The sequence below is a fragment of the Orussus abietinus genome, unplaced genomic scaffold, assembly GCF_000612105.2.
Source record: "Orussus abietinus isolate OABI.00-Male unplaced genomic scaffold, Oabi_2.0 scaffold25, whole genome shotgun sequence".
NCBI classification, from domain to species: domain Eukaryota; kingdom Metazoa; phylum Arthropoda; class Insecta; order Hymenoptera; family Orussidae; genus Orussus; species Orussus abietinus.
Genome location: NW_019394504.1, coordinates 380,555 through 408,339, shown reverse-complemented (window position 1 = coordinate 408,339; position 27,785 = coordinate 380,555). Strand labels below are relative to the sequence as shown.

The 27,785-nt window shown below is 46.9% G+C and overlaps 3 protein-coding genes across 5 annotated transcripts; 2 read left to right on the top strand and 1 right to left on the bottom strand.

Annotated features, from left to right (window-relative positions):
- Positions 1-751: 751 nt before the first annotated feature.
- LOC105697506 lies at positions 752-13,329 on the top strand. The gene is made up of 18 exons (XM_012420865.2): positions 752-771; positions 4,076-4,261; positions 5,110-5,189; positions 5,270-5,363; positions 5,438-5,629; positions 5,879-6,075; positions 6,168-6,420; positions 6,495-6,640; positions 7,199-7,440; positions 7,791-7,923; positions 7,997-8,124; positions 8,220-8,329; positions 8,423-8,515; positions 8,628-8,797; positions 8,883-8,991; positions 9,060-9,191; positions 11,003-11,117; positions 11,191-13,329. Exons 1-18 carry the CDS (start codon positions 752-754, stop codon positions 13,327-13,329), a joined length of 4,539 nt encoding a protein of 1,512 aa, XP_012276288.2.
- Positions 13,330-13,772: 443 nt separating this feature from the next.
- On the bottom strand, positions 13,773-22,002 carry LOC105697719 (centrosomal protein of 290 kDa). The gene is made up of 23 exons (XM_012421317.2): positions 21,823-22,002; positions 21,649-21,733; positions 21,524-21,570; positions 21,363-21,449; positions 21,150-21,285; positions 20,932-21,068; positions 20,509-20,868; positions 20,245-20,435; positions 20,025-20,166; positions 19,638-19,911; positions 19,395-19,560; positions 17,911-19,248; positions 17,473-17,770; positions 16,517-17,403; positions 16,229-16,453; positions 15,958-16,156; positions 15,631-15,854; positions 15,397-15,544; positions 14,841-15,236; positions 14,613-14,779; positions 14,301-14,505; positions 13,979-14,236; positions 13,773-13,916 (listed from the first exon to the last, which is right to left on the bottom strand). The coding sequence occupies exons 1-23, from the start codon at positions 22,000-22,002 to the stop codon at positions 13,830-13,832; spliced, it is 6,237 nt and encodes a 2,078-aa protein (XP_012276740.1). The 3' UTR covers positions 13,773-13,829.
- A 633-nt stretch (positions 22,003-22,635) lies between these two features.
- On the top strand, positions 22,636-27,537 carry LOC105697720 (2-oxoisovalerate dehydrogenase subunit beta, mitochondrial). 3 transcript variants are annotated; one of them, XM_012421318.2, is made up of 8 exons: positions 22,636-22,821; positions 23,068-23,145; positions 23,240-23,442; positions 23,555-23,710; positions 24,045-24,216; positions 24,495-24,640; positions 24,916-25,002; positions 26,049-27,537. In XM_012421318.2, the coding sequence occupies exons 1-8, from the start codon at positions 22,683-22,685 to the stop codon at positions 26,187-26,189; spliced, it is 1,122 nt and encodes a 373-aa protein (XP_012276741.1). In that variant the 5' UTR covers positions 22,636-22,682; the 3' UTR covers positions 26,190-27,537. The 3 variants fall into 3 exon arrangements, with proteins under 3 accessions (XP_012276741.1, XP_012276743.1, XP_012276742.1); XM_012421320.2 differs by lacking the exon at positions 24,495-24,640; XM_012421319.2 differs by lacking the exon at positions 24,916-25,002.
- Positions 27,538-27,785: the final 248 nt, after the last annotated feature.

Genomic DNA, 27,785 nt, shown 5'->3' with positions numbered 1-27,785 from the left:
TACGTTACTCAACGATCTATCCGGGGGAAGGAATCGCCAACGGCGCGAACCGGCCTCGCGGAGATCTATCCTATGTAAAGATCGATCGGCGGATCGATCGTCGATCCCGGGCGCCGGCGGAGCATCGACACTCGCGGCTTCTTTCGCAACCTTTCCGAGACCAAGAGCGAGGGACGGGACGCATCCGGAGGAGACACTCGGAAGATTCCCTGCGATCGATCGATCAGGAAATTCGGTGTCCGAGAAGAGGGCGTCGCGAGTCGTTTTCGGGGGTCGCTTCGTCCGAAGGCGCGGACTCGGGGAAAGACCTTCTCTTCCTCTCTTCCTCGCCCTTTCTTCCCCGGCGCGCGGCGGCGGGACGGCCGCTTTCGTTTTCGGAGATAATCGAAGCCTCGGATCGAGGGCAGACGCTCGTTTAGAGAAAGGAAAGTCGCCTCGTGACTCTTGGCGCCGCCTCCTCGCGGTGACTCGCGTCTCCGCAAGGCGAGTCGTACGGTCCGAGGCGGCTCCCCACCTGGAGCAGCCTCCTTCCTCGGGGAGCTTTCGCGCTCTCCTACCCGGCCGACGAGGTACCGCGTCGGCGGTCGGTCCAGGACGCACGGGGGTCGCCGGTTGCCGTCGAGCCGGCGAGTCGCCAACCTGACGTCGAGCCGTACTCTCGTGGGTCGCAGCTCGCCTCTCCGCTCGTCTCTCCGATCGCCTCTGCCCTCCGACCGCCGCGCGGCCGCGCGGACGTCGCGACGCCCCAGCGATGGAGCACCCTCGCCACCGGTGAGAGACCGACTCCCTTTTGCAGTCTCCGGTACTCCGGGATTTCGGCGATTTTCCACCCCCGACTCGACCTCGCCAGGATCGAGGAAGGAACCACCGGTTACGGTCGCTCGGTTCGAACGACTTCGTCGAACGATTCGACACCGGAGCAGACCAGCCGTGACTGCAAGAGAATCCGACTTTATCTCGCAAAGTATCGCGCTACCGTTATTTCGTAATCGTCAAGGTGACTTCCATGACCGGTACGAAGAAATCGGAGATCGCGATTTGCCCTGATTTCCCGCCACCACGCTCGTTCCTTGAGCCTGGATTCTTTTTTATCACGGCGCGTAGGGGAGAATTACGCAAAGTCCGAGATCCGTCGCGACCGAGGCCGCGGTTCCCCAGATCGAGGAACCTTTCCTGGCAACTCTTAGGGATGATCCCTGGGATGGGCGATTGTTTTTATTAAGGAATAAATAGGTATTCCCTCGAGTTCCTATGTTCACGAGAGTGCGCGGTTATTTCTGTAGAGCAGAGGATTATGCCGCGCCGAGAGAGAAAAGCGTTATCGGTAACGGGAAAGTCGCGTATCGTTACGGATGCCGATTCTCGGCATCTCTCGGCTTTTTTCTTTCCTCGAAGAGCGTAAACGTCGCTCGGGGCTGTGAATAACTTATGAGCGAGTCGAGCGCGAGAACACGAGCACACCCGTTCCTAATGGCGGGAGCGGAGGTAACGAGGAGCCGATATTGAAAGTCGAGAAAGAAATGGTGACTCCCTAAAAGGCGAAAATTTACTCGATACTTATATTCTATTTATTCCGTCTATACTTCTATTTAATTGATTTCATATTTTTTAGCTTCTCTCTTCCGTGACTTCGGTCGCCATGGCGGTGAGATTCGCTCCGTCACGATTTAGGTTCTTTCCAGGTTCTCGCCCGATCGATTCCTTCGAGGTTTTGTGCCACCTAGCCACGAGGAAACCGGAATCGTACCGTCGAAGTGGGGAATAAAAGTGCGGAGCATTATTTCCGCTCGAGCGTAGGCACGTACCGGATCGGCCGAACAGTGACGTAACGTAGAGAGTAGCCTCGGGTACGCGTTTTCAATTTCCACCTATCCATCGAATCGAGACGGGCGCTCGAAATCGTTGATACGGATTTGCGCAATCCCATGACGTCTCCGTAATCGGCGAGAAAGAATCCACCCATCGCGATAACCGATTCGTGCGGCCGGGGGATCGATCGGTATCTCGGCGAGGAGCCACTCGATCGCGACGAATCGTAACGTTAACGTAATCGGGGAAACTTAATTAACGGCTTTTTCCTCGATTTCCCCAGGAGCCGAGTTACGGGTGTCGGCTTGAACGCGGATCGGCTGTTTTTGACGAATCGTGACTCGTCGGACGAGGCGGCGAGTCGACGAATCCCGCGAATTTGCCGGACGGACCAGAGAAACTTTATCGTGAAAGTGAAAGGTGGTCGACGAGACCGGAGAAAAAAGGAAGGAAACCAAGACGAGGACAATGCCGGGAGAAAGAGACGGATGGGTCCGTCCAACGATTTGGGCAGTCGACCCGAGGCGAACCTCTGGGCAAGGTTCTCGAGGTCCGCCTAGTGAAAGGACGCAACTGCCGAGAAAGTCTCAGAATGATCTAAATCGTCTGGTCGATCCTAATCGCGATCACGCGTCGATCAAGAAATTCCTCTCGGCACGAGCGGTAGACTCGCGAGACTGCCAACCGCGGTCGATTTAAAGGGGATTTCTCGTTGCGGTAATTTCGACTCCCGCCCACGCGCGAGTCGCTTAACAGGATTTATTCCTGGCCCCTGAATGGGCCTTGTCGGGCTCGATGAGCGCCGCGGTTGTCGGGAATAACGAATATCCGGAACGGCGAATAATTGCCCACAGCTCGCCCAGAAAAATGATTTATGAATTTCTTCAAAGATGCTTTTTTCGCCCGTTCCTCCCCTTCGGGAGATTCACTCCGTCGAGTCGCCGCGGAATCCTGCGAAGCTCCGTCTCTTTCGCTGATTTCTCAACGTCGAACCGTCTCGATCCTTTCACGTAATTCACCTCGATGACTTAAGACTGCCCGCGCGTAAGAAGAAATCTCGAGCACGAGCGATTAGGTTAAAGAGCGTGTCGGATGAGCGCGAGTTGCTTACGGTAAACGATATCGCGGTGACCCCACGTGCTCTCTCTTTCTCTGACCCTTCCTCCGGGAGTTCCTCTCTTCGTCTTCTCGACTCTCCACGTAACTCGCCGGAGGAGTTTCGCACCTGATGTGCCCATTTTCCTTTTTGATTAACCCCGTCGAACTTTCTCCTCGGTTCAAATTGCGAATCGGTCGAGTCATTTGCGCACAACTCCCGAGACTTTCCAGATACGTTGCTTACCGATTTAAGGTGCCGCCTTGTTAACAAATTTATACATTGGGGAATTTAGCTTTTGGGAAGGTTTTTGAGAAACGACTTCCCCCCGAGCCCGGAACCCACCCGGTAAACTTGGGCATAAGTAGCGTCCTAATTGTCATAATTTTACCGTCAAATTGCCGGGGTCGGGAACGATTTCCCAGCCACTCGGGTGTCGATTGCATTCATGGAAACGAATTTTCCGTGCGAGTTACGCACCGGGGACTGGTCAAAATTGAAAGTCGAGCATTCGTGGCTGCCGGGGCAATTACACGAGTGATTTCAGGAATTCCGGATGTGACGTCTGGACGTAAATTACAACTTGCGACGGCACGCGCGATTTTGCGACGCGGCGTCGATTGCAATTTTTTCTATCGTAGTTTTTGCCTTCTGGGGGTGTCGCCGTTACGGGTGGCACGATGATCGATGATCGAGAGATCATCTCTCTCACCTTTGTGTCGGCCTTCGCGATTTGGTCGTCGCATGCCTAGGCCTAGCCATCGAAGAACGATAGCCGGGGGTCCTCGAGAAGCGTTCCGCGACGTAATTGCAATTCAATTACGAGCCGAACACTAGCGGCCAAGGCATAAATTCGATAAATGGACGAGCCGACAGGAGTTGCGTAAAAGTATCCGTGTTTCTCTTTGGAGAGCCGCGACGGGCCATTCGGCGAGATCGAGAGACCCGATCTCGGTCCGGACCGTAAAATCGCGTGCTCGAGCTCCATCTCCGGTATCGCTCTCGGCCATCCTTAATCGCGAGAATACCGATTATCGTTCACGGATCGAAGACCCACGGTGCATTCCTGTCATTAATTCAAGGCACTCGATCGTCTTTACCCGGAAAATCTACGTTTATGTTTCTAACCCGCAATATAAATTCATTATCGTTTAATTCGCATGTTTGCAGATCCTCCGCGATACGACTAGGCAGCCTGTTGGCCTTTTTGGCGCTAAACGGCCCTTTCGTCAGCGGAGCTCTTCGATATCAACCCTTGGAAGTCTATCCCAATGGAGATGAATGCGCCCTACTGTTGGACGGTTCTGGGAGGACCAGCGTCCTCGATTACACTTACAACTTACTCCGGGGTACCTTGTGAGTCTGCGATCGTTACCTACGGAAGTAGAGAATTTTTCCTTCGAGCGGGTCTTTCGACGTTCCCGGAACGGAAGTAAATTGGAAAAAAGTTTGGCTAATCGCGTTTGTTTGCGATCGGTAATCGGGAGAAAGGCGTTGCACTAGACAAGAGGTCGAATTAACCAGCTGCCATTAAAGAAAGTCATCCGGCGCAGCCGATCGATTACGGGAGGACTGGTTCCACCCGATCGGTGTCATTGGTTCTTCGCGTACGGATTACTCGAAACGCGTCGTACGTGATTTTTTAAGAGTCGTTTAAGAAGAAAACCAGCAAAATGATCGAGATTAGCCTTCCTCGTGGTCACGCGCGATCGTTAAGTAGACTCGTTGGAGAAGAAAAAGGGAAATCCGCCGTGACAAAAATTGCGGATGAAATTCATGATGGTTTCTTAACGGAGGGAGCTGGAGAAAATGTAGGAAATGGCGAGGGTTTGGTTTTTATCGATCAATACGTAACGGATGATCGTTCGAGCAGCCTGGTCGCTGATCCGCTGCGATCTATCCTCGATCGATCGCTCCGATTCCGTCACGGTTTGCCCCAGAAATCGGAGGTCGATCGCCGCCGGGGAGAATCGACGACAAATGCGTGCGATCGTTTCGGGTTACCTTGGTCCGGTGTGCCATGGTCCGGTGTAACGCATGGGTATAAATTTACGAGGCAGTAATGCGCGAGCGTCTCGCGTTGCGTACCTCCGCGAAAGTAGGCTGCCGCGTTAAGTAATTAACGCGAAAGAGAAGGGCCACCGTAAATAATACTCGCGTCGCGACATCCTCTTAATTATCGGTTTAATTTGTCATAAATGCAGCACCCCGACCTCTGGTACGCACACGTGCATCACCTACGACGCCGTCAACCACGCGTACTTGGAGGCGAGGAAACGCATCGGTACGTTCCCCGATCAAAGAAATCGAGTCTACCGAGAACCGGGTGAATCGTTTTTAATTTCCTTTTCCCCCGATTTCCAGAGGTCGCCAGACCGAAGTCGGAGATTTGGAAGCCGGAGGAACTCGCGACGGTGGGAGAGCTGCTCCTCGACATTTCCGTCAACCTGGCCCATACGTAAGTTGTCGATGCCGATTCGAATCCGTTCAGGGGATTACCCTGGTTTTGCTTGATTGTTACCGGTTTCGCAGGTACGGGCTAACTTACGAGGAGATCGAAAAGAGCTTACCGCTGATCGACACGTCGAAGACTCTCATTCGCGAAGTGTGTCCCGCTTTTCTCAGTAACGTGGAGTGCCGACCAGGGAAATATCGTCGCTACGACGGTCTCTGCACGAATTTGGAAAATCCTACTTGGGGCTCGACTTTGTCGCCGTTCACGAGGTAACGATTGTTCCCGAAGTTTCAACAGAGTCTCTCCGCGTTCCTATGGCTCGATTATGCGAAAGTTCGCCTCCGTTATCTCCTACTTTAGATAACAAAGCGATTAGTAAAATGGACCCATTGTATCTCTTCCGTGAGACGACGCGGAAGAAGCACCGTCTCTCTCCACCGAAGTCTCATACGGCAGCCTACTTTCTTTTTTTCCGTTAACGTGGATCTTTTAATAGCCTCGAAGGATTCCTCTTGCAGATTGTTGCCGCCACGATTTGCGGACGGAATGAACGCACCCAGGATTTCCGTGACGGGCCATGACTTACCTCTGTCGCGCATCGTTTCTCGGACTATGCATCCGGACGAGGGCTATCATGACCACGCGGGCACGGTCATGGTGATCGCTTGGGGACAGTTCATGGATCATGATTACACCTTGACCGGTACACCATTGGGTACGTCGCGTTACTCTCATCGTTACGTATCCTCGCGGACTTTTAATTCACATCCCTTCCGTCTAAATTCGAACCGTGGCTCTTTATTGCAGACCCCCTGAATCGCAACGATCCGGAGGAATGTTGCGGCCGTCCACCCCATTTGAAGAACCCTTATTGCAACGAGATTTTAATACCCGAGGACGATTACTTCTATCGGCTGTTCAGCCTGAAATGTATGGACTTCGTCAGGGCATTCCCGGCTGTACGACCAGGGTGTCGATTGGGGTCCAGAGTGCCTTTCAATCTGCTAACCGGAGTGCTGGACGGCAACACCGTTTACGGAATTACCGAACACTTCGCCAGGTGAGCAAGACTCGATTCTACCTAGGTATTTCATCATCGGGTATTATATCACCGAGATCCCGGGGCTTTTCCAGGAAACTGCGAACCGGGTACGGAGGACTCCTTCGTATGAATCCAGTTTTCGCGGAATATGGCCTAAAGGATCTGCTTCCTCTGAAATTGGACATCCCCGACGAAGGTTGCACCCGACCGAATCGCTCCATGTACTGTTTCGAAGCCGGTGAGTTTTTTCTCACGGTTCAACCGATGTGACGTTAACGGCGGCCGTTCGCTCCACCGTTCGCCCGTAAATCATCGATTTTAACATAACCTCACGACGAATGAACCGCTCTTATTACGCGTATCGACTTTCTAATCACGCCGATTCTCGAAGAAAATCGATCGTTAGTACGTAGCTCGAGGTTGTCCGATCGGCATTCTCTCCCCTCGAAACCGAGAGTCAAACAAGCTACTGATAAAACGATATTTAACGTTCTCTCGTTGGTTCGGCTCGCTCTTGATTATCTCGGGAAAATTATCCGTATTCCTGGACATCGCCATCGCGCACTCGAGGACCTTCCAATCTGTCTTATCCATCGATCGCTATTCACCGTTTCGCTTTGCAGGAATTAACTATTGTTTAGTATCTTGCACCTTCGAGCTCGCTTTATCGATTGTCATAAGCCCGAAGGACGAAACAAAGATCTTTTGTCTCCTAACTGGAACGCTCAACGAGTCCAACTTTTTGTTACCTCGACTAATGTTACTTTATTTCTTATTTTTTTTTTTTTTCTTTCAGGGGAAATAAGAGTGAACGAGCAATTGGTGCTGACGTGCATGCACACGCTGTTGGCTCGGGAACATAATCGAGCCGCCAAGGCGTTGGCCCTTGTCAATCCACATTGGGATGACGAGACTTTATTCCAGGAGGCAAGGCGCATAGTCATCGCACAAATTCAGCACGTCACCTACAACGAGTTTCTTCCTATTTTGTTGGGAAAAGACGTTATGGAGAAATTTGGATTGCTCTTGGAAAAGAACGTAAGTGGATGTTTCATAGGGTACTTAAAGTAGAAGAAAATTATGGTAATCGATTGTGATAGATGTTCATGTTTTAAGGTTTTAGGTAATTTCCCGTGTCCCCCGTTTATGGTTGGGGAAAGGTCTTTTGTTTTAAATTTTACTACCTTGTCGAAGAGGCTGTACTTGGGATTTCATGTCGCGTAAATGCATATTTTCTATGCGAGCTCTTAATACTATGAGCTTTTCTTCTCTTCTTGGAGATTTTCTTGCGTTTGTGGATTCAGAGAATCGCACGGTTGCGACACGTAAGAGGCCCTGTTACTTTCTACCATTTTACGATGTACATCTTGGAACGACTTTCCTTACAGGGTTACTGGGACGGGTACGATGCCAGTGTTAATCCAGGTGTCATCGATGCCTTCGCTTCGGCAGCTTTCAGATTCGGCCATTCTTTATTGCCCACCGCCGTCGAAAGGTGGAGCAAAGCGCACAAATTTATCGGTACGTCCCGGCGGTCTTAACAGAATATTAAACGAAATATCCTGCTATGGCATAACGATGCTTTCTTTCACAGCATCCAAAAGGCTGTCGGATCTGATCAGAAGGCCCTACGATCTTTACCGAGCAGGAGTTTTCGATGAATATTTCATGGGTCTCATGAACCAAGTCGCGCAGGCCATGGACGACTCCATCACTCAGGAAGTATGTCAAAATGCAAAAAAGGGCACTAGAAAAAAAAAATGTGTCGCATCTCAAGAGAAGGAATTTAATTTTTTAATCGATTCCCTCGTCGACAGGTAACCAACCATTTGTTCAAAAAAGTAGGTGCCAAATTCGGCATGGATCTTGTGTCTTTCAACATGCAGAGAGGCCGAGAGTTCGGCATCCCCAGTTATATGGAATTCAGGTTGGTTGCTCCTTCGTGAGAAGAAATGAACGCGCATTTCACTGAAGGATCAAGGGTAATCGTTGTGACTGATGGCGGTCTCTGAAATTACAGGAAGTACTGTGGCCTTCCGGGAGCGGATAGCTTCGAGGAACTCTTCGGTTCCATGCCTAATGAAACCATCAGGCGTTACAGCTCCATTTTTGAGTAAACGATACAAGTTCATTTATACGATATATTCCTAATGCTCCTACTGCTCTTGAAAAATATGTGTTTCTCAAGGATAAATAGTAAAAGTCCGTTTTGAAATTTTTTTTAGACATCCTGCTGACGTCGATTTGTGGTCCGGCGGTGTGTCCGAGAGACCGCTACCCGGAAGCATGCTGGGACCAACCTTTGCTTGCGTTATCGCCACCCAATTTAGCTACTCGCGTCGTGGTGATCGATTCTGGTATGAACTTCCAAACCAGCCGTCGTCCTTTACCCCCGGTAAGTTAATCAGTTCCTTTTAATTTACCGGAAAGATCTTCGCAAAAAGTTATCTCAAAAATTGGTGACGTCCATTGGTTTTCAGAGCAACTGACCGAAATTCGCAAAACGCGACTCGCAAGGCTAATCTGCGACAACACCGATCTGATCGATACGATACAACTTTATCCAATGGTCTTGCCGGACCATGAGATGTACGTACCATCCGATTAATTAATTTAATAATGCTTTTCTCGCATCTATATTAACGTTTGTCGAACAGAAATCCCCGTGTGCCATGTCGCAGCGGAGTCATCCCTGGCATCGACTTTAGCAAATGGGCCGAATTTCCAGCAACCGGTCAAGCCGCGCAATACGTGAGTAACCTTGCCGGCCAGTACGGGCATTTGGTCAAGTAATGCAATTGCTGGCACCGAGACAGAAGCAACCGGATCGATGGAACTTCTCGATCGAACATTCCTAAACGAACCGTGCGCGATGCTTACGATGCGAGCACGATAATTCCAATAAATCGAGGCAACGACCACCAACGAATAGTGGTCGCGTGCATCGGATCATTGTCGAGAATTAAAATAAATTAACCCGGAAACATCCTTTGACTGGTAAATCGCTTGGACACCGCGACCGGGCAGTCATTGAGCGATGATAAAAAATGATCCATTAATAGGAAGGGATTTTTTCATACCCATATACCCGATCACCTCTGACGACGCTTAAGTGCAATTAAACCCGATTCGTAGTCCTTCAAGGTTACTAGTTCCAAGACTTCCCGAAATTGCACTGGAGCTTTCGTCAAGAAGGCGATTGCGGATATTAACGATTCACCAAATTAACCGACGATGCACCAGCACATTAATTGCCTAGCACTTTGTCGTAATCGAGTAGCCCGTAGATGTACTCCGTTGAAGTAATTTAATGATTAGCTATTATTGCACGTGCACGAGAATGCTGAATTTAGTATATCGCGTGAACGTATTAAGGCGTGGGAGATACCTGCTAAATACTCGACCATTAGAGCCATCGACGAGCAACTGTCAAGATCCACGGGCAATCTAGACGATTTTTTATATAGAACGACAAAAGATCACGATGGCGTAATATAAGAATCCGTTCCAGTGCCCATGTATTGCGTGACTCGCGTGTAGATTTTCCACAGCAGAGTATTTACCGATGAACGCGTCTAGTCTTATCCTCGTGTAAAAGAAATCATTATTTTTCAACCAGGTGATTGCTTTGTCGCGTAATATCCATAATTAGACCAGGCGTTTTGAATTGTTGCGATACCGGATAGGCTAATTATACCGATTAGCCCGTGCATTTGCCAATCGCATGCCTATCTGTACGCTACTTTTCATACCCTGAATCGTAGAATAGCTCGTCGGAGATTACTTTTAGTTGTCATGTCAAACGTCATGCACCGTGTTGCATTTAATCAAATCACGGCAACGAAGGACATACCACGTCACCGCACGTTACCGTTATTAATATTCAGGCACTAACTTGCGCCGTGTGCGCACCAGACGCGTTTTTATCAAAAAGTTGATAATGCGATAACGTAAACTCACCTAAGTACGGAATAGATATACTACACATAATATATATATTATACCTGTAAGCACTCGTTAATCGTCTTGCATTCTTAAACGCATATTAATCGCCTAGCAATTCAATCGATAAGTACTTATAGGAGCTACCTAATGTTTGCAGAATAAAACGTTAAATTCTGCATTCGTTTGGAGCAACGGCATTCAAGTGAAACTGGCATTTATGCAGGAAAAATTATCGCGGTGGGGCGACTGAACTACTTTGAATGTGTTAATTTCATTGAGATTTTTTTTTTTAACCTGGAACGGATGTGTGGAAATCAATGTTAATTAAGCTGGACACTAGGCACGGATCGAGGTTTTAATTTAGTAGAAGTGATGCAATCGCTCCACAGTAGTATGTAAATATAGATCAGTAACTACTCCTCGTATTCGATCTTGTATATACCTCTTGCGCCAATAAACTAGTATCGCTCAGAAGAGTGCCATTGTACGGAGTTTGACGGTTATTCACTTTCTATGGTTTTTCACGAATGCCTCCAACGACACGGACGTCATTTGCTTTCGGTATGCTTGAAATTTTTTACCGTCACCTTGTAAAGATCACGTTGTTTTTTTAATTGATCACGGTATTCCCGTTAAGCAACGATTGTTATTTAAGCGTAATGCTTTTCGCTGTTGTACATGCCGACGATCGAGGGCCTTTGAAACAATGCAGAGAAGTATCATTTGTACAGGAGCACTACGATTCATTTGGTATCGGGGTATCGAACTGGGTAAGTCGTTTCCGCTTAAAAAAGAGAGAAGACTGAAATTAAGAAATTAAGATCAACTGGAATTTTTTTACAGAGCTCCGCGAAAACGGTGTCACACCCTGAAGCCTCGATGACTTTGATCGAGACGGTTCCTCGACAAATCGAACCACAAGAGGCAAAGGTGATGACCACGATTTCGATCGAAAAACCCACGTCGACGGCTTCCCCAGACGGAGACGTTCTCGCCGAGGACGGTACGTTGAGGAAAAAACAACGGGAGAAGTTGAAAAAATTCAACGTCCCGAAGTACGGAACCCTGGCCAATTTCTGGAAGAACAAGCTATCCCGGAACGGAGTCGAGCCGAAATTTAACCAGAAGAAGAAAATCGACGTCGAGATTTCTTCGGCACCTTCCGAAACTCCTGTAATCGCTTCGACGAAGGACGACGCGGCAAGAGGTAAACGTTACACCGTAAATATCCTGCTGGATAACCTGATGAACATTACGACGGTCGTGGAGAACGTTCGAGCTAGGAGGAAGAGAAGCGTCGAAAGAGAAGAACCGCGCGGGAAGGACGGACGGAACGGTCGGGAATATCGCTCGAGGGGAAGAAGAACGAAGAGAGCTCCGATCACCGTCAGTCCAGACGGCATCGATCCTTTAAGCACCCTTGCTCCCTCGTTCCAAAAGCGATACGGTGGAAGCAGATTGCCCAAACGTTCCTCTCCCACCGTGGAAGAGCGCAGAAGCTCCGAATTGGCCAACGAGTCGGTCGAGGAAGAGGAGAGCGAGGAAGGACGCGACGAGTACGACTTCTCCGAACCGCGAAAAGAGAAACGGAAACTCGAGAAAATAGTAGTGACCCAAAGAACGCCTTCCGATGGAAGCAGCGAGTACAAGGACAACGAGTCCTCGAAGGAAGAGGTTTCTCATCCGAGATCCGCCCCGAGCAAGTCGAAATATTTCGGCTCGACAAAGCCGGGGAAGAATTTCTCTCCCATTTACACGTACCTTCCAACGCGTACCACGCAAGTGGACGAATCGGATTCCAGCAAGCCGGAAGTCGAGAAGGAGGAAAAGCCGACCCCTTATGTCGACCCCGAAGATGATAAACGGATCGCGAAAGGGACCGAGGCACCTCGGCCAGTCGACGGATATCCCCCGGATATTCCCGCCTACGATCCCGATATCATACCTTACGTGGAAGTGCCGGATTATTCGGACGAGAGGGAGGAGAGCCTGGACAAGAACGATCGGGTGGATCCCGCGGAACTTCGGGATTACCGAGACGAGGCGGCGACCGAACCCAAAGTCGAGGGCAAGTATCGTGGAAGCGACACTAGGGTTTACCAAGATGGTCGGAACGTCGACGACGACGATCGAAAGGAGGCAACGAGCGAAGAGAACGGGGCCAGGCGTCCCGAGGGAACCAAGGAAGATCCTGAAAGTGGCGAGCGGAAGCAGGGAGAACGGTCGGAACGGCAGGACGTCCACGCCACCCAGGAGCCCGTCGTCGAATTCGAGCCTATACATTTCGACATCAACGAGTACAAGAAGCCGTTCGATTTCGAGGAGTTCTTCAAGGAGAGTAGGTTGTTCAAGAGCAAGGTCGGGAAAGACGCGAAGGCTCACGAGAGCGAGAAAAAAATCCAGGCCCGAGAAGAGTCCGAATCGTCCCGGAAGACGAAGCCGAAGTACCTCGGCTCTTCGACCCTGGAGACGCACCACAGTACCTCCGTACCCGAATACTTCGAGAAAGAGTACGCGCACGTTTCCGACAACGCGAGCAGCCTCGAAGAGGCCTCTTCCGAGGACCGTTCCGAAAAGGATAAGGACGGAAAGGAGCTGACCGTCATTTCCGAGAGGGAGTTCCGATACGGAGATCGAGACTTCTTCAAGCCCTTTTTCGAAGACGACGGAAAGGTCGAGCAACGGAGGGAATCCAAGATAATTGAACAGGAGGAGGACACTTTTGCTCGATTAGGCGACGAAATTACCCGGAAATTGAAGGAGACCTCGGGAACGGGGAAAAACGATTCGGAAGGGAAAATGGACGACACCGTCAGCGTGGAAACTTTGTCGACGATGCTAGGAAAAAGGAACTACACGGGGAAAAGGAACGTCGATCCAAAAATCGGATCTCGGAAGGTCGAGGAGACGGTCCCGCTAAAATACAATAATTTTTGGGCCTTTGAGTACAGCTACCCGGGAAAGAAGAAGCAGGACACCTAAACGGAAACGTTGAACAATTTACGCTGCAGTCGTTTACGACGACGTGCTGCGTTGTTCGCTACCTAGATTTAAAAACGAAACTAAATTTGAAAGAGACTGGATTATTGTTAAAATTATTTATTTAACGAAGAAAGAGATGGCATTGGAATTACGACTAGTATCCGAGGGCATAAGAACCAGTCTCTATAGAATTTTTCCTCATTCGACTTGCTTCCCCCACTCGAACGGTTTCATTCCCAAAAAAATTCTTCGGTAAGTAGTCGGGTATCCGCTTCCGCTACTTCCACTTCCCCTCCCTTCGTTAAACGATATTAAAGGATGTTTGTTATCCCGGAGGTGAGTTCGGAAATCATGACTCATCTCTGCATATACTACTCTCGAAAGATATACTAATATTAAAAAAATAGAAATAAAACAACGTACACGTCATAGAAAACCTCGTATCAGTTCTTTTAATTATATTTATTATTATACACGGTGGCAGCATCATTGATTAAATCTTACAAAGTGTCTGATTCCAAAGGAGGAGGTGTCACGAAACATTCGGGTATCGTGTTCAGCGTCTGCTTCATTTCCAACTGTTGTACCTGAAACCGTTTAGCGAATATATTAGACACAATATTCGTTTTCTTCTAATCATCGTACTTACTTTTTGACGTAGCGCTTTTTCATTGACGGCTGCTCTCGTCAACAACTGCTTCACTTTATCCAGCAACTCGGATTTGTGAGCCAATTGCTGCTTCAGTAAATTAACTTCTCCGGTACTGTCGTCTTCTTTACGAGCATTTTCTAACATTGCTATTCTTTGTTCAGCGAGCTGTAAATCAGTTTCTAAAGCCACTACACGCTGTTTTGCCTTTTTGTAAAGTTCCTGAGATACCTCCAATCCATCGGAACGTGGCCTTGCCTAAAATGAAAGAAACGTCGATACGAAATTCACGAAAAATGTACAAATCTATAAGTAGACTCACAGAAGTCGCAGAACAATGGCAGTGCTTTGAGTTGACGCGCAATCTTTTGTTTTCTGCCTGAAGTCTTTCCACTACTCGTTTCAAGATGAAGACGGTCTTCTCCAATTCTAAAAGAGATTTTTTGGAGCCCTGTTCGTGCGACTCTCTGTCGAGAGATCGAGGCGACGAGTCCGAGGATTTCTCTACTTTCAGCAGCTCCACGTATCTTGGAAGAGCAACGGGAAAAACGTTATCAAGTCGAAAAATCACGATAGAGCATAACAAAACATAATTAATGATGGATTTTTTTAACCGAAGTAACGGGAAACGTACTTTTCCAGGTGCTCGATCTTTTCCCGGAGCCTCGGAGTGTCGAGGTTCAGTTTTTCGATTTCGAGTTTCAACTCAAAGTTTTCACTCTCCAGTTTAATGTTCGTCCTTTGCAGATGTTCTTTCGCGGCCTCCAATTTTTCCAATCGGTCGACCACGTAGGAATTTCCCTAAAATACGGACGATTCGTAGATGAAAAATTTTTCTTTAAATCGTAAAAAAATCTCACACCTCGACCAGGGTTTCTAGCGCCGCGATGCGTCTTCTTTGTTCTTCTATTTTCCGAATAAGTTGGGAATTTTCTTCATTTTCCAGCCTGTCCGTGAGTTGCTTCACTCGCTCCCTCAGAGTCTCGCATTCGACTTGCAAGTTTTCTATTACGTTAAACTGAAAATCGGAGACGGGTCTTGACGACAAGCCTCCGGATACGGTTCCATTTTCGACCCTCAATTTACTTTTCAAGTACCATTTTTCTCGATCCATGCACGAGATCACGGATCGTAGCTTATCGCAAGTCGTTTGTAACCTTTTGCCCTCCTCCGTCTTTTCCTTCAATTTTTCCTTCAATTTTTCCGCCGTTTGCTGCCACTTTTTCTGCTTGTCCCACAGCGCCAGTTCTTCCGCAGTCTGTGTAGATAATTCGACTATTCAATATAACTTAGTGAGGGTGGAAGCTTCAGGGATTATATATGGTGGATAGTATAGGTTTCTATTGTTCTTTCTCTTGTTAATGATATTTAGACGTTTTTAAATTCTTGTACTCTAGTGCCAATGAATGACTGTATACTTTAGCTTTCTTCGCTTCGTGAACATGATACTCCCTCTCCAATTGTGCCCGAGCTTTGTGTAATTCTTCTTCCAGAGTCTTCACCTTACGGTCAAGTTGCGTTTCCCGTTGGGATGCTTTCTTCTCCTGTGTCTTTACTGCCATGTATCTAAAATGATTGAACGATGTACCGAATCTCCCCGGAAACTGTATTTAAATGCTGATGGAAAGGAGAGAAAAAAAACAAAACGATACCTTCGACTAAGCTGCTGCTTCATATCGACTATCTGGCTTTTATAAATTTTTTCTTTCTCCATCATGGCTTGGAGTTGTCGGCGTAAAATATCTAATTGCGATTGCATGTGATTAGTTTGATCTCTGCTGATATTGTGAGCCATCTCCTGCACGCGATATTCTCGCGATTCATGGGCATCAGCTTTTTGCGAGAGACTAATCTCCTTCGTTATCTTCAGTTCATTCTACATATATCAGGAACATAAATTCCATAGCAGTTATTAAAATTTACTTTGAAACCGACAGATTGGTTCTTTCGCTTTAAAAATTAAGGTATCCTAAATTTACCTGTAACTGTTGATGTGTCATACTAAGCTCGTGAATTTTATTGTCCCTCTCCTGTAATTCTTTAGCCAATGAAATGTTTCCTTTCGTCAATTGCATTCGATTCTCGGAAAGTTGTTGTCTCAAGCTATCAGCCTCTGCTTGCCATTTATCGAGTTCGGCTCTATAGCTCTCTATTTCTTTTTTGTGATACTCCTCGAGTCTGCAAGAACGCAACGATTGAAATGGAATTACGTTAAACGTAGGCACGAAATAATTTCTGAAGATTATTTACCGATCCCTCATGTGGTCCATGTGCTTCAGTCTTTCCTCGGCTAAACGATGCCACCTTTCGCTCAATTCCTCGGTAATATTTAAATCCGCCTCTAGGGTCAAAACCTTTTCCCGAAGTTTCGCTGCCTCTTCCTCCAGGTCTAAATGTCTGTTAAGATCTCTCCTCGACATCTCGAATTTCCTCTCTTCGTCAACGGACTCCGTTCGATCGCGCTCATTTTTAGACCTAGAACAAAGTGTTTTCTAACGACCGATAACATCGTTAAATTACGGTAATAATTTTACTAACTTGACTTCGGCGTCGTTTTCCATTCTCAAGATTCTCTCGTGCAAAGATTTTATTTCTTCCTGGAAACGAGCAGCAGCTTTGCTATGCTCGTCTCTATCTTCTTTCAATAAATTCTGGTACCTTGTAATGGTTTCCTCTTTTTGAGTAAGAATCTGCTGCAAGCTGTTGACAGTGGACTTAAGGGCTATTTTGTCTGTACTATCCATTGGAATATTGCTGGAATCTCTGTTTACTCGCTCGATGATCTTGTCTCGTTGAGCAACCTGTAAGTCTTTCTCCTCGATTGTTTTATTGAGAACAGATATCCTTGCTTGATATTCAACGATTTGTGATTCATATTTTATGATCGTCGCCGATCGCTCCGACGCAAGGTTCAAAGCCTGCCTAAATTGCTCATGCAGGTTACTTAAAGGGGCTTCATTTAAATTAACTTCATTGTCAGCATTGAGAATAACGTTGGCTTTTTTACTACGAGTAGAAATCGTCACGTCTTGTGGGCCTTCCCTGAGAGCCTTTTCTTCCTTCCTGTCATCGATAATTTTACTTTCATTTGGAAGACACGCATCGGATTTTTTTATCGCGGCGTCCTTTACCTCCGTCGAAAGGGACAAAGTCTCGGTTTGTACCGCAATTGAAAAGTTTTTTATTTCAATTTGCGTAGATACAGTCTTTTGTTCGGCGGTAGCAGCATCCTGTGACTGCACTTCTTTCGATTCTTGAGATATAATTCGTTCCGAAGAAGGCTCGGACTTTCTACCCCAAATTTTTTGCATTTCCATCATTTCGAGCTCCATAATGGATATGGTTGATTCACAGGCTTCCAATTTACCGTTGTTGATTTCGAGTTCGTATTCCAGCTGTGCTATTCGTCTCTTGTATCTGAAATCCTAATTAAAAAATATTTCAGTGAAATTATCCGTGCATACTTCGATAGGAAGGTTGACGTAGAAACTTACACTGATGGTTTGTTGGGAATTCTCAGAAAAACGATTCAATATGTCTTGAACGTTTGAACCACCTATTTGTTCCTCCAGAATGGCCTTAAGTTGCTCAACTATTTGGAGCCGATTGGTCAACTCGTCTTGTTGGAGTTTTGCACGGTCGCTGGTTTCTTTCGCTTTCTTTAATTGCTCCTCCAATTCCATTCGATTCCTCGCTAATTGTTTCTGCGCGGAATCGAATCTTTCTAATGCGGAGGTCGACGTAGAGCCGGCATATTGCCGCTGCAAGAAGTCTATTACATCTAAATAGGTTCTGTAAAAAAAAAAATAAATAATAACTTATTACAGTATTTACTTTTGTAACGTGTATAAATAATACCGCCGACTCATGAAATCATGCAATCGTATTCCCTCAGTGATATTGAAACGTAAATCTAATGAGATAAGAGTCACCTGCAGCGAATATCGCACTGCTTCTTGCACTCGATCACTCGATTTCGAAGCTCGTCGAGATCCTTTTTCAAAACGTGCAATTCCTCTTGTTGTTGAATAGTTTCGTTCTCGAGCTGGGCTTTGCGTTTGTTCAATTCGATCTCCGACGCTTTGCAGTTGGTCAACTCGAACCCCAACTTGGCAATAGTCTCCTTGTCTTCGCTGATTGCCTGTAGATCTAATATCTGATGTCTGAGATTGTCCACTTCCAGAGTTTTCAATGAATTCAGCGTGTAATGCATCTGAGCTTCGTCCCGAGAGATATCGACAGTCTTTTGCAAATGTTCGTTCTCCGTTTGTAGGACGTTTACGCGCTCCTCCAATTCGAGAAATCTGTCATCTGGGGGAGGAGATTGCCGAGAGGTGTTTACATACTTTGATAATTTATTGTGCAGTTGGATCAACTGTTCTCGCAATTCGGAATTGATTCTCGCAGTCTCTTCCAAGTTGGCCTCGCATTTAGCTAGCTGGCTCTGCGAAATCTCATGAAGTTTCGTCATATGGTTTGCTCGTTGTCTCTCTATGAGCTCCTTCGACTTCAACTGATTCAACTTCTGCTTCGGATCGTCCTCGTCCGATTCGGAGATACGTTTCTGCAGGCTCTCCACCAACTGTTCATTCTCTCCTTTCACCAATTCCAACTCGGTTCTTAAAAATCGAACCTCTTCGGAGTCTTTTATAGCCAATTGGTTCTCAATGTTCATGCGCAATCTCAGGGAAGTCTCCTCGTACTTTTCCTTCAACTCGTTATACTGCAAAGTACTGACGGAATTGTTTAGATTGCTCCTGAGAGTCGCAATTTCGGTTTCCAAAATTTTACCTCGTTTATTGGTGTCTGCCAAAATTTTTCGCAGGTTCGACTCCCTTGCCACCGCTTCCTTTTGCACGCGATAGAGCTTTACCGATTCCTTGCCAAGGAGCTCCTCTAACATCTTGTGTTTTCTAGTTACAGCGACTTTCTCCGCAACAGCTTCGGCGAGCGCTTTGCTGCTTTCAACGAAAGCCTTTTTACCGCCGTCTTCGCTCAACTCGAATAGCTGCCAACTTTTGTCGTATTCCTCTAGTCTAGCGCTTAATTGAGCGATTCTATCTTCCAATTGGGTCCTCTCCTGGAGCAGCGTACTCTTTTCTTTCTGGAACTCCTCAGTCTCCTGGCGACGCGTTTCTTCGGACTTCCTCAACTCCGAAATAAAAATGCTCGTGTCTTCGATTTCAGATTTTTCCGAATCGGATTTCTCCTTGTCGACGTTATCCACTACCAGGCGTCGAAGAGTGTCATCCTTCCTCTTCAACTCCTTTCTGTACAAACGATTTAGGTACGTGTTATTCTAGACAGTATACGTACTAATTATCGATACAATCGACAGACTGGAAATAAAAATGATACAAATATTGGTCTCCTAATTTACGATCGGACGAAATCTAAATTTAATAATAATTTATACCTTATTTGTTTGAGCTGAACCCTGAGTTCGGCGTTACTGCCTTGTATGACGTTCAGCCGACTTTGAAGTCTCATCGCTGGATGATACCATCCAGCTACGTGCCTCACATCCAATGCTTCCAACAACCTCTCCAATGTATCGGATTGAATTTCTACGGTGCCCTTCCCTGAAAAATGATGTGGCAGTTAAAAAAAGCATCCCCTTCTTGATGGTTTCCATATTTTTTCAACGAATAAAATGCACCATCTTGATCGTGTATGCTGTCCAAAATCTCCTGCATTCCTCTCCTTAGAGCTTCGTTCTCTTCTATAACGATTCTAACGTTTCCTTTGATTTCGTCAATTTCAGACATGTGACGTAGAGACATCTTGTCCTGTTCGGCGACCCAACTGTAGTCAGATTCAGACATTTCAGACATTTTGGTCATACGGCTTTGGCTCTTGTCGTTAATCATGCCTTCCGCTGGCTCCTTCGACTTCTCTGTCAATTTGTTAAATTTGAATCTTACTGTCCGTAACTAAAAATAAAAATGAAGTAACCTCTGAGATAAATTACAAAGTAATATTAAGTAGATTCTCATTCTGCCGTTTGAAAATGCAATTTATGTATGAGTAGATAAAACCAAAGTACCTCGGCTTTCGTTTCAAGATTTTCTTTCATTAATAACCTATTCAATCGTTTCAATTCCTCGGTTTCCCTCGCTTGCTCCTTGCGTTTTGCAAGAACAACGTCGGTACTAATCTCTTCGTTTTCCGAAATTCCTAGTTTTTCTCTGTAATTTCAATTTTTTTTATATATTACACCGATAATTAAAAAAAATTATAAATCAATAATTTCTTGGCACGCTTACCTAAGAGCCGTTATTTCCGTCTCTTGATATGAATTTAACGCCTCTAATTTATTAATGACTTGTACAAGATCTTCTATGTGATTACGTTTTCGATCAAGCTCTTCCCTTAAGTCTTTGACCTCGTCCATCGCTTCTTTCAAGCTGTGGTGCTTATTTTCATATTTTTTTAAAATGGCTAGAGATTCGCAAAGCTGTAGAACATTAATTATATAAGATTTTCTAAAGACGTTATTCGAAAATGATTAAGGTGTTCGAATACCATACTTCTTTACTCTTAAGCTTAGCATCATCGTCCGCATGCTTCCATAACTGTTTCAAATTCGATATTTCTTCATACGCATCCTGCAGTTTTTTTAGCAATTCCCGGTGTTCTTTTTGCTTTCCGTTTTTGGCACTAGTTTTAAACTTTTCAATGACTGCCGCACTTTCGTTCAATTCATCAACAGCTTCTGAAAGTTTCCCACGCAATTCTTCAATTGTAGCATCTTTGAGCTGTATCTCTTCGTTCAATTGTACAATCTCAGAAGAATTTTGCTCGTTAATGAACGTATGGGAATGAACAGAAGATTGGGCCAAATCTTCCTTTAGACGCGATATTTCCGCATCTTTCTCATCTAACAGACTCTGAAACATAAAGTACACCTAACGTCTTTCCCATATTTAAGGAATAACAATTAACAAGAATACCTTCCATTCAGCAATTCTGGCATCAATCGCGGTTCCAAAATCATCAATGACTTTGTCCCTATACGATTGTTGATTCGCCAAGTCTTCGACCTGGGAAACGAGTGCTGCATTCTGGCGTTCAAGATGAGTTATATTTTCTAAAATTGAAGATCGAATGTACCAAATTTTAAATTTGTGATTTACTGCTTACAAAAAAAAATGTTTGTCATGAATTACACCTTTATACTCCACGTTTTCATTCTGTAGAGTGCTTAACTTCTCGGCCACCTCGTTCATGTTTTTTGTAGCGTCTTCCATTTCATTTTTGAATACTCTTAACTTCTCTTTCAAAGCGACATTTTCATCTTCCAATTCCTAAGCAATAAACGGGTACTACAAATCGTTACTTGCAGCGCCAAAATATGTTTGTTGGAAATGTAAGATGTACTTACCTCGAGTTCAGATATAAGCGTTTTAATTTTATCATTTCTTTCCAACAACAGATCTTCATAATTGGGGTTCACTGGTTGAGGAACTCGCTAAAAATATTAGTACATTAATAAAATACTCATTCAGATAGAGGAAGAATATCTGTATGAAAATACTGTTTTACCTCGTTGTACATGCTATCTTCGTTTACGAAATCCGAGGCCAATTGCTCTAAATCATAAGAATTAAGTTATTTCAACTGATATTGTACTTTTTTCAATTGTTCTATAATGGAGTAGGATTACTTACCTTTCATCGAATTCTTCGGCAATTGGGGAGACACGCTGGACAGTTTCTCTTTCAATTCGTCGCATTCTAACAGCAACGATTCAACCTGTCACAAAACGGCGGCGGATGTAACTTGAGTAGAAAATATATAAAAAAAAAAGAAAAGTCTCTGCAATCTTTACAAGGGTGGATTACCTGATTATCCTTGTGCTGTAACATTTCTTGAGATAGTTTCATAAGAACTTTCAAGTTGTATGCATCGTCTACATCGTCCACGTTGCAGCGAACCACCATGGGAAATAAATCCTCTATTTCTTCATCGGACAATTGCGCCGGCCTTATAGCCAGTATCCTTTCCCAATTGATTTGCACCATTTTCAGAAATATGATCCTTAGAACGGCTTAATTTGAACTTCTGGTCGTGTCGCCGACGCCGTCGCCAGTTTAACACTGACAGGTCGCTTGCCAGGGACGCCACACACAGGTATCCATGGCAACGGCGAACTACACCTGACACTCGATATAGCCGACGCGAGCAGGGCAAGGGTAACAGCAAAGGTAGACCCTCGTTCTCGAATTATCAATTATTCATCCCATTCAGTATAATGTGCCATTATTTTCAACGTGTCTACATAAATGCACCGTTCTATCAGTTAAACGAAAAAAACTGCCGTATCCAAAAACGCCCAACAACGATCACTGAAGATCGTTAATCATTAGCGATTCAGAATATACACGTTACACTATAATATCCCAGAAATTATTCAATGACGACATCAACTCGGCTGCTGTGAGAAATGTTCCTAAACATGATATCGCGTATTACTTAGTTCCCCTCCACTCCTTGGAATTGATATCTACCATTGTAAATACGTGTGACGAAATTCACCGACGGTATCAGATCGAACCAACACTCTCGACAGCTGGTATCACGGGGTTATAAAATTGTACATATATTAAGGAAGTGATATTGTATGTTAATCGAGGAAGGGGAATACTGTCGAACGAATGCCGGTCAGTCGTCGCCGTTTCTTCGCGATCAGAACTCATTCGACATGGTACTCAGCCGGTTGTATTCCAGAATACGAAGTGGTCGCGTTGAGCTACTTTGTCCGTTAATTTCATCCCAGACGAAAAATGATATCAGAGAGCTACACTTTACGTATCGCCCCGACCCCAAAACGGAAAACGCTGGTAATTGTCAAGATTACATATCGATCTTGCGAAAGTTCATCGCGTCGTGTGCCAGTCGCGGGTATCGAGTTAAAATTTTTTAATTGACGATATTCGCAATCACGGGTAGAGCTCTCTTAACCACGAACAAGACATAGTATCAATGTTCTAGGAACTCCTTAGAAAGCGTACCGTGTCGCGCGTTTGTTATTAATACGCCTTACGAGATGTAATAATCGAGGTTCGTTTTTAATTTCCCATTTTTAGGGAAGACCGAAAAATTGAACATGTTTCAAGCAATAAACAGTGGTCTTGGAATTGCCTTGGAGAGAGATCCATCCGCAGGTAAATAAGTACTGATCGACCTAACGCGATTCAAATTCAAAAATACTCAACGTTTAATTTATTGCATAAAAAAAATCCTTCGACGATTTTATAGTGATTTTCGGAGAGGATGTCGCCTTTGGGGGAGTTTTTCGATGTTCGATGGGCTTGCGAGAACGATTCGGAGCCGATCGCGTATTCAACACGCCAATTTCCGAGCAAGGCATCGCCGGTTTTGGAATCGGCTTGGCTAATGCCGGGGCAACCGCTATCGCGGAAATACAGTTCGCGGACTACATATTTCCTGCATTCGATCAGGTACTCCGACTCATAATTTATTACCTTTATTGATATTACGCGGATATCGCAAGTGAGCGGGTTGCTTAGAAATTTTCAAAATTTACCGTCGGTGCGACTACTTTGCCGACAGTTGGTGAACGAGGCTGCCAAGGTGAGGTACCGAAGTGGGGGAATGTTTGATTGCGGAAAGCTGACGATTCGTGCCCCATGTGCAGCAGTCGGTCATGGCGGGCTCTATCACTCGCAGAGCCCGGAAGCCTACTTTGCCCACACGCCGGGACTCAAGGTCGGTATCGTCTTGATCCGAATACCTACGCGTCGACCAACCTCGACGTAGTGCCCGCGGTGTCCGCCAGATGTCGACGGCGGCATGGCGTGACTATCGCCACAGGAGGGAAAATTTCGAATCCTCTCCCAATGCCGACAACTTTTTTCGCTTTCCTTCGTCTCGTCTCTGCGTGAATGCGGTTCGGTATTCCGTCATTTCGATTCGAAGAACTTTGAGAGGCGTTCGTACGGTACTCGACGAGAAGTATACTTGAAAAAGAAAGGAAGAGAGAGACGCGGCAAGGTTTGGCGCTCGCTCGGACGAGTCCTTGATACATCCTTCTTATATTTAGGTCGTGGTGCCACGTGGACCGATTCAGGCGAAGGGTCTTCTGCTCGGTTGCTTGGAGGAACCGGATCCTTGCATAATCTTCGAGCCGAAAGCTCTGTACCGTTTGGCCGTGGACGAGGTACCGATCGGTCATTACAAAACTGCCATCGGTCGAGCCGACGTGCTGAGAAAAGGTCAGTGACTAAACTCGGTGATCCGAAGATTCCTCGGATCGAGTCCGATGGATCGGTCGGTTGGTCGGTCGATCGATCGATCGGTCGATCCCTCGGTTACCCGATCTCCGAGTCCTCGAGAGGCGACGTGCCGGTCCTGGAACAGGATACGCGCGCGTAGACGCGAGCGCGATCACGACCACCTACGCGTAGGGACGTGTGCACGTACGACGACTACGAAGCGAGAGGTGGGTAACGGCCGTTATGCAAGGTGAAACGATTGTATCGATTTCGCGTAGGAGATGCCGTGACTCTCGTAGGCTGGGGCACTCAGGTGCACGTACTGCAAGAGGCGGCCGATCTTGCCCAAGAGGAGCTCGGCGCGTCCTGCGAGGTCGTGGACCTTGTCTCCGTGCTGCCCTGGGACCTGGAGACCGTCTGCGAGGTAACGTCTCCCGAGGCCTTTCCTTTGACTCCGGGCGTCCCCAGATCTCTAACCGAAACGCGTCCCGCGTTCCCACTTTGCCCGATCGCGTCCCGATCGCGGCCAGGCGGGATTTCGCAATTCCGATCCACGGGGCAACGTCGTCTCGCGCCGACGCGGCACTTAACGGATCCGGAGCGCATAAATAGTTATTACCAGCCAGGATCTGGGGCAACATAAATCACGTTCAATTTGATAGTTCACTTGGCTAAACTATGCCGTCAATCCTGTTGCAGTCCGTGAAGAAGACCGGTCGATTGGTCGTCACCCACGAGGCTCCTCTCACCGGGGGATTCGGAGGCGAGATCGCGGCGACGGTGCAGGTGAACGTACCTCGAGAGTCACCTCTTGAGTCTCTTGCGTCTCCCGAGGCACGCGTGCGTAATGCGTCCTTCGGGGCATCCTATCGATCACTCGCCTCCTTGCCGGTGAAGATCGATGGATCGAATATTTCACTCCTAACCGAGCCTGCACTTTGCGGACCCGGATTCCGACCGACTCCGAGTATCGCTCGCCGCGATCGGCGGCAACGGTATCCCGAGCGATTCTCCTTTCGGCAGGGGTTAGGTTACCTCAACCGAGGAAAAGTCCCTCGATCTAGATCGATTTTGGATCGAGCGACCGCGGACCGAACGCGCGTGCCCAGGAAAGGCGGAGAGATTTCCCGGCGCCTGGATCCCTTTGCCTTAAGGTGAAGTGAAACACGTCGAGGAACTTGATCAACGTCGATAAAAACGATTTTTCTAAATGCCTACGTTGCCGACGTTCGTTTTTATATTGACAGCTGTGTCGAATTATATTGTGTATTGTACCAAATGGCATATTCCACCTGTCGTTTTGGTACAATAATTATGAAGAAATCGAAGTAAAACTCCAGAAATCCTCTGGATTCGTGCCTTCTGGGCCCTAATTGACTGCAGAGGGACCCCCTGCGCCATGTGTGACTTCCAAGACAATTAAATTTTCACCCCGAGACCTCGTATTCCCATCGTTTTAGCATAGAAGCGCATACAACGCTTTTTTTGCCTTTATCTCGTTCAAATGCGAGTTTATCGATTACCAGAGTGTTCTAAATTCTCGTAAAATTGTCCTGACCCTTTCGATTCTCATATCAGAGCCTTCGATAATTGTATATTGATCGAAATATCAGAGCTCGACGCCATTTTGGTTCTGGTCTGGACGGAGTTAAAAAAATTTTTTGAAAAATCCAAATTTTTAACGTGTCAGGACAATTCTTAGCTGATCAGGAGTGATGTGTCAAAGTTTTGGAGTTTGGCCAAATACCCTTAAAAAAAAGTGTTGTATTCGAATCGACTGATTTAAAGGATGTTTCACTTCACCTTAACGAGACCGTTCTTCTGTCGCGCAGGAGGAGTGCTTCCTGTACCTCGAGGCTCCCGTTCAACGAGTCACCGGATGGGATACCCCGTTCCCCTGCGTCTTCGAACCCTTTTACGTGCCGGACAAGTGGCGGTGTCTCGCAGCTATTAAAAAGGTCCTGAAATACTGACGCCTCCTGAGGACGTCGGCTCGCAGGAATCGGCCAAACCCGTTCCAGCCATCCCGAGCACCGCTCGATTGACGCTCTCGTGGTTCGCCTTAATCGGCCCGAAGAAACCACCTTATCTCCGGCAATCTCCCATGGAACATGGCGAAGGATACCACTCGAGGTGGAATCCGGTACCCAGGATTTCGTTTCGACTAGCCAAGGATCCGTCGCGACATTTACTCTCTCGCCGATGCCGCAAATCTTCCAGCGACTCGGCGAAGGACGTTCGCAAAAGGATTCCAACACGTGGAAGAATTCGAGTAGGGTGGCACCCGAACCGGATCTCGAAATTCGTCGATATGTCAAGATCCCGTTGAGACATTGCATATCCATTTTTGTTACGCGGAAAGTCATGGAATAAAGTGTACGTTAAAATCCCCCCGGCGAAGGGGTACAGCTACAAATTGACCCGGACGGTTCCTTCCTGGACTTTCTCGACTCGATCGCGGCCAATCGGCGACGTTTCGCTCCTTCGTCGGAATTGACCGATCAAATTCCGCTCGCTCCTCGAGTTCTTCCGAGGCGTTTGCATTTTCCGACGCAAATCCTCCGCGAGTTCTTGCTTTGCCAGACGCGATCGCGCGGCTAACGAGCTCTCGTATCGACGCGTCGCGACGTCGACGAGGAACCGAGTCGGTTGTCGGAGGGGAATGCGAATAACGAGCGGCTCCTCCGAGGAGTCGCTCTTTTTCTTCCTCCTGTAGACGTCCAGCGGTCGCATGCGAACTCCTCGAGTAACTGGGTCGTGGTGTTCTCGCTGGTCCGCGAAGTTCTCCACTTTTTCGGCGACCCTTGGTCGAAGTACCGACTTCGCGTAACCGGCGTCGGTAAACCCGTATGCGCGTCGCGTCGAAACGCGATAGCCACCCCTGTCCTCGTCGCGGGTTCGCCGAGATACGCTTTCCCTTATCGAGGGCAGCGGCACGATAAGCGACATTGACACGGATGCGGCTCGCACGGCAATACGGTAAACAAGAACGCGAACGAGGCTCGCGCGTCGGATCTCGCATGTACTCGGTGTACCGATATCTCGCGACGACTCGAACTCCACCGCGTAAACGCCTAATCGGTCCTTGAGGAAGACCCGATCCGCCATACGCGCCGATTTAAGGTGAAGTGAAACACGTCGAGGAACTCGATCGACGTCGATAAAGAAGATTTTCCTAAATACCAACGTTGCCGACGTTCGTTTTTATATTGACGGCTGGGTCAAATTATATTGGGTAATGCGCTAAATAGCATACTTCACTTGTCGTTTTTGTACCATAATGATAAAAAAATCTAAGTAAAACTTCAGAAATCCTCTGGATTCATGCTTTCTGGGGCCCTAATTGGCGGAAGAGGGACCCTCTGCGCCATCTGTGATTTCCAGGTCAATTAAATTTTCACTCCGAGACCTCGTATTCCCATCATTTTGGCATAGAAGCGCATACAACACTTTTTTTGCCTTTATCCCGTTCAAATACGAGTTTATCGATTACCACAGTGTTCTAAATTCTCGTAAAGTTGTCCTGACCCTTTCGATTCTCATATCGGAGCCTTCAATAATTGTATATT